The 11,917-nt window shown below is 39.8% G+C and overlaps 3 protein-coding genes across 4 annotated transcripts in view; all 3 read left to right on the top strand.

Annotated features, from left to right (window-relative positions):
- The first annotated feature begins 1,347 nt into the window (after positions 1–1,347).
- LOC142379361 (pannexin-1-like) lies at positions 1,348–6,241 on the top strand. Its single transcript, XM_075464505.1, has 6 exons — positions 1,348–1,742; positions 2,952–3,073; positions 3,770–3,963; positions 4,441–4,945; positions 5,036–5,195; positions 5,285–6,241. The coding sequence occupies exons 1-5, from the start codon at positions 1,562–1,564 to the stop codon at positions 5,183–5,185; spliced, it is 1,152 nt and encodes a 383-aa protein (XP_075320620.1). The 5' UTR covers positions 1,348–1,561; the 3' UTR covers positions 5,186–5,195; positions 5,285–6,241.
- A 692-nt stretch (positions 6,242–6,933) lies between these two features.
- LOC142378810 (nuclear distribution protein nudE homolog 1-like) lies at positions 6,934–10,706 on the top strand. 2 transcript variants are annotated; one of them, XM_075463703.1, is made up of 9 exons: positions 6,934–7,082; positions 7,460–7,550; positions 7,769–7,922; positions 8,339–8,487; positions 8,921–9,057; positions 9,664–9,840; positions 9,926–10,011; positions 10,099–10,253; positions 10,352–10,706. In XM_075463703.1, the coding sequence occupies exons 2-9, from the start codon at positions 7,465–7,467 to the stop codon at positions 10,443–10,445; spliced, it is 1,038 nt and encodes a 345-aa protein (XP_075319818.1). In that variant the 5' UTR covers positions 6,934–7,082; positions 7,460–7,464; the 3' UTR covers positions 10,446–10,706. The 2 variants fall into 2 exon arrangements, with proteins under 2 accessions (XP_075319818.1, XP_075319817.1); XM_075463702.1 differs by having other exon boundaries at positions 7,455–7,550.
- rps15a (ribosomal protein S15a) overlaps positions 10,703–11,917 on the top strand; it is a 125,744-nt gene continuing 124,529 nt past the window's right edge. The window contains exon 1 of the mRNA XM_075463705.1: positions 10,703–10,706. The gene's annotated coding sequence lies outside the window, so the exon portion shown is untranslated. The remainder of the gene's footprint in view (positions 10,707–11,917) is intronic.

Below are 11,917 nucleotides of genomic sequence, written 5' to 3'. Positions count from 1 at the left end.
AACAGCAACAGTGTTTTTCTTAGCTTTGGCTCCAATTTATCAGGAGGCTATTAAGTGTGGGTGAGATAAGAAAAAGATTTGACAATTAACAAGCCGGATTATATGGGAGATGTACTCGACTTTTCCAATCAGTTTTGGGTAGAAACGGATTACATGCGATTGAGATTGTGTCACCAGATTGCATTTTAAAATTGTGTAAATAACCCAGTTACGTCGTCAAGATAACGCGATTACGTCTTAGTTAGATCTGTATCTTAGAAATATGACAGAAAAAACTTAAAATGAACACCTTTGAAAACCTTCTGTAGGGATGATTTTATATGTTTATAACGTATGTCAAACTAAAATCTTGAACTCCTCTTGTTTCTCTGCAGCAAGAAAAACTACACATCCCCCAAGCTGTAGAATTCACGGTGTACATGTGTAGTTAAAATGTTCACTGGTAACTCAATCTGACCAAATTTAAATGTTGAAAGCAGGAAACATTTTCAAAGTGCAATGTTTTCATTGTTTGATTGTGGGGCAAATAGGGTTAGTACTCTTTGACAAATAATATGATTTTTTTTTTGGTATTTTCACATTTCTGCATACCATGTCGTGAAAATGTTCCCTAATTTATTTTAAATTTATTTCCAGGAAAATTGGAAATAGGTGCACCTATGTATTTAAACGTGTGCAAATATAAATGGAAATACAGCATATGAGGCTAAAATAGTTTTTAAATTATTAACAAGCTTAAAAGTCAATATTTGGTCTGAGCACCTTTATTCTCTAACACAGCCTGAATCATTTTAGTCAAGCTTTCTTGTCTTTTTTTAAAGCAGTCTTCAGGAATAGTTCTCCAGGCTTCTTGAAGGACATCCCAAAGCTCATCTTTGGATATTGGCTGCCTTTTGTTCCGTTCTCTGTCAAGATGATAACACACTGCTTCAATAATGTTGCTCTGGGGAGGATTCATCCCTCCATAAGACCTCCACTGATTTTCAGTTCACTTCTTGTTTCCCTGGGATTCTTGATAGCCAACCTTCCATGGAGATCATTTCTGAGGCTTGGGCCGACAGTAGATGGATCAACCGAAGGTCCAGATGCATCACTCAGGCCCTTAAGGACTAGCTCATTGTAGCAATCATATTTCAGATTAAGAGTAATTTGATGCAATTTCAACCAGTTCAACAAAAAAAAATCCCTTAAAAAAAGTACTTCGTTTTGAATAGTCTCTGGTCACCTAAAAATAAGGCCTGAGTAGTTGTTGCCCTCCAACAGGTGCTCCTCACTGACTAAACAGCGCCCTCCAGCGGCTGGCAGGCACCCAGAACCCACACCTCTCGAATGCCTTGGTTCAGTAACGGGACAGCAGGTTTAACCATCCTGTGCTCTGAAGGGAGGAGGGTAAACAAGAATTTGATACATATTATTTGATGAATATATTATTTGCATTTATTTCCAACGGGAATTATCTCAGTAATCAACTACACCTTCAAACGGAATTCGTGTTTGGTTCACTGACAAAAAGACGCTCTTGTATCAATTAGGCTGTGACGGCTTTTTGTTCCCGTTTGTCATGGCGATCGCCACCGTAGCCACGGAGTACGTATTTTCGGACTTTTTGTTAAAGGACGCCACGGAGGCGAAGTACAAGGGAGTGCGTCTGGAGCTGGCGGTGGACAAAATAGTCACATTTCTCGCGGTGGGGCTGCCTTTGTTTCTCATCTCGCTCGCTTTTGCTCAAGAGGTGTCAGTGGGTGAGTTGAATTCATGAGCGTCCTCAGTGAGTGTGCATTAATAATGTTGCTTATTCTAATTCAATTCAAACCTCGATTTACTAGTCGTGGAGGGCGAAGAGGTGTGATATTATCCGCAGGAGCTGAGAGGTGTGAATACTGGAGAAGGTGTGGTTTTAATCCCCACCCTTCTATCTATTTCACGCCCTGACATGGAAACTCATCTGCTCACTGCCGAGCTGAAAGGTGCATCACACAAATAAACATCAAAATTCACGACTCTTTTAGTGTGACCAAAAAGTATTTATCAGCAGTTTCACAATTCAAAATAATCTTACGGAATAAGGAGAGGACGGGCACTCAGCATACAACCATTACTCCGATTCAAGAGAACTCTATTTTCCATCTATTACTGAAATGGGTTGTGGTCAAGTTCCAGCATTGATTTTCCCAAGTAAATGCATGTAGCAGCCACAAAGGCTGAAATACAGAGATGGATTTCCTGTTGAAGTAGAGATACATGAAACCAGGATTGGCTCTTCTAACCCCATACACTGTGGACTTTTATCAGTATGTAACTTCACAAGGTGCAAACCAGGCAGGTAAGAAAGATTCGAGGCCAGGTAAGACTCCAACTGCAAAAACTCAGTAACAGTAGAGGTAGAAACAGGTACAGATTTTTATGATCTTAAAATTACGAGATAGTGTCTCATAAATTATAATTATGAGATAATTATCTCATAATTTTGAGATCTCAATTTTTTTTACTTTTGAGTGAATGCAATACTCCATTGTACGTGAGGAGGTTTTATCAGACAATATGATGACAAATGCTCCAGAAAACATCACAGACCCCACCTTTAACTGTGATGTGGCTGAAGTTTTTTTTTAATTTTTTTTTTTATCAAATTCTAAACATTCGCATGTTTACAAAACCCTTACAAATGAGAGGTTCAGTGTAAATTTAACAGACAATGTGTCTACTGTCTGAATGTCACTATTTGTCGAGTAGTCGAGTATCTGGGTCATGGATCAGGCTTATTCAATTCCCATTGTACCCCCACCATTATTGAGGATGGCATAATTACCGACACAGAGTCTGCTGCAAAATGACCATGAAACAAATGAGGCAATGAGTCCAGAAGAAGGAGGGGAGCACAACCCTCAGTTGTGTTTTCTTTTTTTCCAATTTGTTGGTTCTAACCCTGATCCTTCATTTTCCTCACACAGGTACCCAGATCAGCTGCTTTGCCCCCATTACATTTTCCTTGAGACAAGCAGCATATGTGGACTCTTTTTGTTGGGCAGCAGTGCAGCAACAAGCTGACAGTTCACCTCTGTGGCTACACAAGGTACAGGTTTTAAGAATTAGCAGCTACAGTATTGCAACTGTGAAAGATACATTCATAAAGAAAGGTGCATGTGATGGTTGTATGTATTATGCAGTATACGGTCCAGGTAAAATGCTAAAATGGGAGGTTTAGTAAATAGAGCAGATGTCAAGCACAGGTGATCAATCCACAGGCAAACCGACGGACAGGGTGCGTGCAAAAGCCAGGATTCGAGAAGAGAGGTCACCACAGCAGCATACAAGGATCCCCGCCAAACAATATATTCTTGGACTCTTATATACCTTTTGAAGCCACATTCCTATGTGTATAATGTCCTGCACAAACATTTTCTGTACAGTGTATAGAGTATAGTATAGTCTCTGTTCAAATGTCCAAATTTTCCATCGGTGCAAAATTGTTGGTTTGATATTAGATAAGATACAACATTCTTTTGTTTCAAATTGCTTTTTGGCAGTCAGTGTACATGTAGGTCTATACAAGATCATTTACACAGTACATCACAATAATTCAAGAATCTTAGTTTTCAGCACAATATAGTATTTGATCCTACAGGATAGAACGGCCTTCAAAATCCTTAAACATGTTTATTTTTAGGCTAAAAGCATGCTAGATTAGATCATTTAAAAAAAAAAAATCAAACTAAAGCATTAGCCACTTATTTTTTAAACACACTCCTCTGTTCTGTTTTCTCCTCAGTTCTTTCCGTACGTCTTGCTGTCACTGGCCATCCTCATGTATATCCCCGCCTTGCTTTGGCGTTTCACTGCAGCTCCTCACCTCTCCTCTGACCTCGGCTTCATCATGGAGGAGCTGGACCGCTTTTATAACCGTTCCATTAAACTGGCCAAGAATCTTGCAACATTAGATGGCAAGGATGAGGACAGCCAGAGGTAAACCCCAAAAATTTCTGACTGCATCTGAATACATTTTTACTTGTTGTTTATTACTTTTATTGGGAAGTTGCAGGAAGTTGGAAAGGGCGTGCACAGTGGATGTTTAGAGCTGAAAAAAGCACGCTTTGCATCTGCAACGGAGCACAGCTGGACTGTTTTAATTTTTGCTGTCCTCAAGTAGTAGGTAGTGCTCAAAAGATATTGAGCCAGTCTGCAGTTGCGTGCTGTTAATCATGCTGAAAGGGACACCGAGATCACAGGGAAATTAATTAAAAGTGTAAGTCTCACATAAAACAGATAAAATGTGGTATGTTTTCTTAGAAAATGGGAAATGCTATGAAACCCAGTATATGAGCAGTTTAATCTGAAGCTTTCAGTCAAACTGCTGTTTTCCTTCGCTTAATTTTATCTCTTTACTTCCTTGTACATGATAATGATGATTTGATCTCTTGTTTTATCTTCCTTTTTCCACAGCACTGCTTTGGAACTAACTGAGGGCTGCTTTAAATACCCTTTAGTGGAACAGTATCTGAAGACCAAGCGCTCCTCCTGCAAACTTGTGGTCAAGTACATGGCCTGTCGGGGCCTGTCTCTTATGATCCTCCTGCTGGCGTGCCTTTTCCTTGGCTACTACATTCTGCTGGCTTCTCACATTGATGAATTTCCATGTGACCTGCGGACGGGAGTGCTGCAGAACGACAGCACGATACCGGCTGCTGTTCAGTGCAAGCTTGTGGCAGTGGGCGTCTTCAGACTGCTCAGCTACATCAACCTGGGAGTATACGTGCTCCTTGCTCCATTGGTGGTGTTCGCTGCTCTTGGACCGGCACGACAGAGTTCCAGCCTCCTCCGGCCTTATGAGATCCTGCCTGGATTTGGTGCTTTGGGTGTGGTCACACCCGTCTACAATGACCTCAGTATCTATCTGCTGTTCCTGAGAGAGAACCTGAGCCAGTTAAAGTCATTTAAGTGTCTGCAGGTGGGTCTCGACACAAACACTACAGGTCCAGTACATTGTTTTTGTGTATCTTTTTTCTTTTATAGCGTATGTAACGTTTCTGGTTAACAGGTGCTGGAGTTGTTGCAACAGGCTGGTGATGAGGGGTTTGACACTATGTGCCTACTGCGAACTCTGGGTCAGGTGAGGACCGACGTGTTAGATAGTCAGAAGACGTGCTCACACAAGAACAACACCCAAACAAATAAGGCTGCGGAATAATCAAACTAAGGTAAGGAGGAAGAGTTGGTCCATTTATAGATGTTGTGTAACAATATTGAAAGAAGTTGGATCTAACCTCAGGCTTATGTTTTTCCTCAGATCACACTGCCTTGTTTCTGAATGATTTAGGTGGTGAGGATAAGCCCTACTGTGATGGCAAAGAAGAACTGGGAGCAAAAACCTGTGCACTTATTATTATTATTACTTATATGAGTTTATGGATGCAAACACACCTACTACAGTGTTCACTGTCTGTAGTTTGATCTATTGACAGTTTAGCTCTTAGACATCCTGTTTGTAATTTACAAAAACCTCAAGATCAAACATGTTGCGTCTAATGTTTTTTTTATGGCACACACAACTTTTCTTAATCTTTCTACCAATCTAAGCCACATTATTTGGACTGAAAACAATTAATTAAACAGCCTACTTCCTACCTCCAAGGATGGAACACTTTATAACACTTTATAACACTTGCTTAATATGTTTTAATGTATAGGTAGAAATGACAAGTGGCATCCATCTGAAGTAAGCCTTAAATGAAATAAAGAGCTTTTAGATTTGTATAGTGGGACTGTTGTTAGAACTCTCAACATCACAGAAAGAAGCTGGCTGGTCAGGTGTGTGGAGCTTGCATGTTCTGCTTTTGGCTTTTTTCCCCCCTTTTTTTACGTTTGCACAAATGACCTCCTACAGTCTGGGACATGCAGGTTATTCCATGGTGGTACATTGGCCATACATACAAGCGCTTACTGTCTCTTAGTGTAAGGGACAGTTTTAGCTGTGTTCAAGAGCATGTGTTTTTTTTTTTTTAATCTGTAGCTGTGTAGTTAACAGCAGTAGCATACTGTTTGTATCCAGTAGAATGCAGTGTATGCATGATAAAAGGGAGATAAACTGGGCTGATTATAAGTTCTCATTTCATGGGAAATATGAATTTTTATTCTTTGAGACTGTAAAATGTCAATATCATAACTGTCAGAGGAGAGGCCTCTCAGGCCTTAACAAGTCCTTATAGAATTAAAGTATGTTGGTCTTAGTTAAATCCATATGCGCTCTTGCTGTTCTGTACAAACTAACTGCAGTTATGAAATATAAAATAACTATCAAGACAGTTGTGGAAATTACTATCAGGGTGTATGATGCAATCAGACATAGCATACATGAAACATCATTACCAAGTGGCAAGAATATTGCCCAGGAACATCTGCACCGAGTATGTGTTGAAAGTCAAATTGACAGAGCTAAGATCCTGCAGGACTTCCAGATCCAGACAAATAAAATGGTGATGGCAAACCAATTGGACATTGTGATGGTCGAAAAACTCCAAAGGAAGGCAGAAGTGATAGATGTAGTTATTCCAAGTAAGGCAACATCAATATTTATATATAAATATGTACATAGCAATATGTAGCCTATATGATAATAAAATATTTTTCTATTCTATTCTATATATGTTATAATAAAAATAAATAAATAAATAATACACGTAATTTTACAAAAAAACTTCTCTGTAACAAATACTACTGTATATAAAGTTCCATTCTTTAAATAAATAGATAACGTAAATCGGAACTAAACCTACTTTAAATTCCATTAGCTTGATTGGAGACAGACAGGCATCACAACAGTGGGAGAGGACGTTGTCAGAGGCTCCGCGGCTTGAGGTTCGTTCGCTAACGTGATTGGTCAATCTTCATGTTTCGTCATCTGTATTGTCCAATTGCCTTCAAGAAGCGAATGATAGTTTGTATTTGGTTGGTGAGTCGACTGCTGTGCTAACGTAACGAGAGATTAGTTTGTGCAAATCACAAAACGTTAAATCCGGAATATCGATTCATACGTCGAAATACATTCCTTTATATGTAGCATGTTGTAGCTGTTTCCTTTTATGCAGGTGAGTCCGTTTGGTTCTGGTTAGCTTTGACTTGTGATCACATATTCTGATCTCGGTTCTTAGCTTTTTAATTTAGCCTAAGTTAGCTTAATGCTAAGCCAATCTAGTCCTAAACACCACTGGCTACAGTTTCATTAACCATCTTTTCATTGTATAAATTGCTAAAATAACATAGAAAACATGTTTATTTATTACTTTCCTCGGCTTTTGAGCATCGTGACAAAATTCATAGCGACGGTTACTTTTATGTGCTAATCTAGTTAGCGTTTGCTAACGGTTCAGAGGTTTAAATTGTGTTGATGTGTCCTCACGCCAGACGACTGCAGAATATAAGGCTCTAATTTGATTAACTTCACCATCATCTTTTATCAGAGCAGCAGACATGGTAGAGCCGACAGCACATTCATTTGCATCCCTAGAGGAGGAGCTGGGGTTCTGGAAAGAGCAGGCACAGGGACACCAGCAAAGGTAACTATTACTAGTTCTCAACCAGCTGTCTTTAATATAAATGATACTTACAAGAGCTTAAATAAATTGAATTGAGTATAATTACCATATATTACCACGACCTGGATGACTGAGAATCTTCATCTACATAAAGGACAATTACCTCTTATAGCTAAAATGATGTTATGCATATTAGTTTATTTATTTTTGTTTGGAGTTCAACATGTTTTTGTCACCAGGGCTCAGGAGGCTCAGGAAGAGCTGCAGGAATTCCAGCAGATGAGTCGAGATTATGAAGCAGAACTGGAAACGGAGCTGAAGCAATGTGAGGGTAAAAATAAAGAGCTGCGGCTGGACAACAACCGGCTTCGCATGGAACTGGAAAATATAAAGGTAGAGCACCTTTTATTATAAAAAGACATTGGTCTCTGTAGAGCTGGAGAAGCTTGCTGATCTAGTTAGTGACATTAAGTAAATGTCACTGGTCTCTCATTCATGCAGACACTCAGGTTTTTGTCAACTCTAATTCAGCTCATCATTTACTAGGAAAATGTTGCCTTACTGAGCAGCTGACCGCTATTTTTATTTTGTGCTCCACGGGAAGCAGAGCAGTAAAAGAGGCGATGAAGGAAGGACTGGTTCTCACAGGTTTTCAAAATCATATTTAGTCTCGGATAAGCAAAGAAAGTAAAAAAAAAAACCAAACACTTGTCCTCTTGTAAAATGTGACGGTAACTGCATTGACCTGCAGTGACCTTGTAAAGTCTGCAGTGTCGATGTGAGCTGAGTTGTCCGTTTGCTGTTTGCAGGAGAAATTTGAGTCCCAGCATTCTGATGCTTTGAGACACATATCAATGATGGAAGAAGATCTGGCAGAGACCAAAGCAGTTAGAGATCATCTACAGAAATATATCAGAGAGTTGGAGCAGTCCAATGATGACCTAGAGAGGACGAAGAGGTGGGTGTTTAGTGTGTCTTATGTCATTATTTGAAAATTAACTTTTTCGTTCTTTTTGATTGTAAACTTTTAATCAATGTACTTTTACTATTTATGATGTTTTAATTTTAATTTTATTGTTTCATTTTATTTCTCTATCAAGTCTAAGTCCTAAATGTTGATATCACAGAGTGCAGATTCTGTATAGCTGATGAGTTATTAGGGCAGGTCAGGAACCACCCGAGACCTTTCTTGAAATGGGTACTGTAGAGAAAATGAACAACTTTTCTGTCTTGTTTTCTAGCATTTCATTACATTAAGTAAAGCATTTTGAATTGAATTTGGGTATGAATCGTGTTGTAAATACGCTTTCTTCACTTAAAAGTGACTAGGTGTGCTCTGACTCTGTTGCATATAGATACTCCCATAGCTATACTCTCTGTGCATATTCCAGGGCTACCATCATGTCTCTGGAGGACTTTGAGCAGCGGATGAACCAGGTCATTGAGAGGAATGCCTTTCTGGAAAGTGAGCTGGATGAGAAGGAGAACTTGCTCGAGTCTGTTCAAAGACTCAAGGACGAAGCGAGAGGTACGCTCATACAAAACGCTCTCTGTGGCTTCTCAGATTCACAAGAACTGCCGATTTATTCTTTCAACTAACTCAGTGAATTATTATACTGGATTAATTTAATAAGTCCTGGGTTTCAATACATTATATACATTCCTCCTGTGTATACTATATGTGATCTAATTTGTAGTTATGTTCAAGGATATAGCAGCTCACTGAGATCTAATACTCATTTTTTTTGACAGTGTTTAAATGGCTTTACATGACTCCTCACATAGCAGCCATGGCAGAGTCATCTTGCTGGATTTACAGTCATTTGAATCTCCCTCAATTCACTGAAAACATTTTGGACTGGATTTTAAATATTTTAACTCCATTATTTAATGTAAAAGTAGAACATGCATAGCAGATGTTGTCTGCCTTGGTGTCTTTTTATGTGAGTAAGGGTGGCTTGGTGTTTTACAGCCCTCACATTAGGCTTGAATTGTTTTACCAAACGATATCAAAGACATCACATGGCGTATTGCTGTTCTGAATTCTCTGCAAAGCAATGTGCCCCATAGTTTATAAGAAAAAAAACTAAGAAAAAGATGACTTTTCTGTTTTGTTTTTTTTTTCTTGTGGCAGATCTTCGCCAGGAGTTGGCTGTACGACATAAGGAGAGACGACCGTCCAGCAGCTTGGGCAAAGACACAGATCGCACAGATCTGCTATGCTCCTCCACGGTGAACCCATCTATCCCCGTCACTCCCTCCAAACCTATCAGCTCATTCATCACGCCCCCTGCCTCCAGCATCCGGCGAGGTAAAGGACATTAATAACTTTGCGTTTCATGACGTATTTAATTTTCACTCTATGTAGTTACCTGCTCGTGTATGTTTCGTTTTAGGTGATGGTCTAACAGGGACCCCCCTCACTACGTCTGCTAGAATATCTGCGCTCAACATCGTGGGGGAGCTGCTGAGAAAAGTTGGAGTAAGAAATTTTACAAATGTACTAATATCATTGCTCTGTCTTGGTTTTGCATGTTTCTGCAAATGTTTTTTGTTTGATTCCTGTCAGAATTTGGAGTCAAAGCTGGCATCTTGTCGAGACTTCGTGTACGACACGTCTGTCAGCAGACCAGCTCTTCCGGCCGGCCCCGGTAGTCCTTCGGGTTTAGAGGCAGGTCCTGAGGTCCAAGCCAGCAGCTTGATCGCTCCTCCTCAGTACGACAGGTGAGGGAGAAGAACACTGGAGCGTCTCTTTTTCTTGTGAGTCAATCGGGATAAACTTGCGTAGAGTTGGCTCATATCTGCTGTATCTGGTCTTGCAGTTTGGTGAAGCGGTTAGAGTTTGGACCAGCTCCTCCGAGAGGGATCTCCCAGGGTCCCCACTCTCCACAGGGAGGTGTCAAGATCCTGCTGTAAGAGGATAAAAATGTTGAGCCACCACCCTCCCAACCCTCCTTCCCCTTGTCAAACTACAGTTACAGGACTTTGAGCTGAGCTGTCTTCCCTTGTCGCCTCTAGCCCTGCTGAACTTGTTGATCAAGAAAGCCTCTCTTCTTGTGCTGGGCCTCTCACAGCAAGTATGAGTGGCCCAATCCATCAGTGTATGGACCTCTTCTGCTTCAGGCTTACACCTTATCATATCTCACGAAGCAGCACTTCATCAAGGAATGCAGAACCCATCACTCGCACCATATATCTTTTTCTCCATCTTTGACGCTGTTCAGTGTCTAGGACCGTCTGTCTGCTGTTTTCTTTGAAGGATCAAGCACAGCAGAGCCCACAAAACTAATTTGGTGTTGTTGCTGCACTCACACATTGATCGTGACAAACACAAGGACCAGTTGTATTGATTACAGGCACTGGAAAGTGACTTTGGTGTAGGGACCAAGGAGCTGGAGTGGAATTAATGAAAAGGCTTGAACAAATACTGTGTTTATTACAAATTTAAAAACCAAAGCTGTGATAGAAGAATTATAGACAAAAGCAGTTGGATTATTTTTCTCTCTACGAAAAAAAGAATTTGAATAATGTTCAGTGTCTACGTACATATTCTTTCAACCATTGGCTTGATATCATCTCATACTGAGTATAGTTATCAGATATTGTTGGTTTAAATGTTTTCAGAGATTTTCTTTTTTTTTTTCTTGAGAACCCAGACGGAGTGAGTTAATGAGCTGAGAAGAAGTTTGTATTTTAACCATCACTGCCTTCATTTGTGCTGTTACCTTCTCAGTTCGTGAGCCCTTCTCTGCTGTGACTCCAAAACTGACCCACTTGTTAAAGGGTTATGTGTGTTTTTTTTGTTGAGTGGGTCTGTGTGAAGTACTTATTAGTAGTCAGTGGCTGCATTTGGACCGCACGCTCGTTTACTCTCTCACTCTATTTAAAGGACTCCCTTATGGATACGGGCAAACAGCACGTAATACATTTCAGACACCACTTTGATATGGTGGTGTTTCATAAATGTATACATATGCGCATAAACTAATGCCAGCATTGTCAGCAGAACTTTATTGTTTTTAGTACACAGAGTGCACGTTTTAATTGGCATCACAACAGACTCAACATTTTAGGTGACAAATATTTGCACTTTTGTATTAATTCTTTTTTTTTCACCTGTATCCATCTACACAAGTTTTGGCTATAACTGTATAATAATCCTCAGTTTGCGAATAATGAATTGATATTACCCACTAAATGCAGTCATTATGGCTCACATTCCAATAGTTGAAAAGTGAGCTGCGTTTAGAACAACTTAAGTTTTGAAAATTATTCGTCTACATGTTTTACTGATATTTTCTCAAGCAGAAATAGACTAACTACCTCATGATTGAGATCTCTGGGGAGCATTATTTGATCACCAGGGATTTTCACTGGGTCAGAAAGAT

The sequence above is a fragment of the Odontesthes bonariensis genome, chromosome 4 (genome assembly GCF_027942865.1).
Source record: "Odontesthes bonariensis isolate fOdoBon6 chromosome 4, fOdoBon6.hap1, whole genome shotgun sequence".
Classification (NCBI taxonomy): Eukaryota; Metazoa; Chordata; class Actinopteri; order Atheriniformes; family Atherinopsidae; genus Odontesthes; species Odontesthes bonariensis.
Note: the sequence above shows the minus strand (reverse complement) of the source record. Positions and strands in the feature narration are given on the sequence as shown.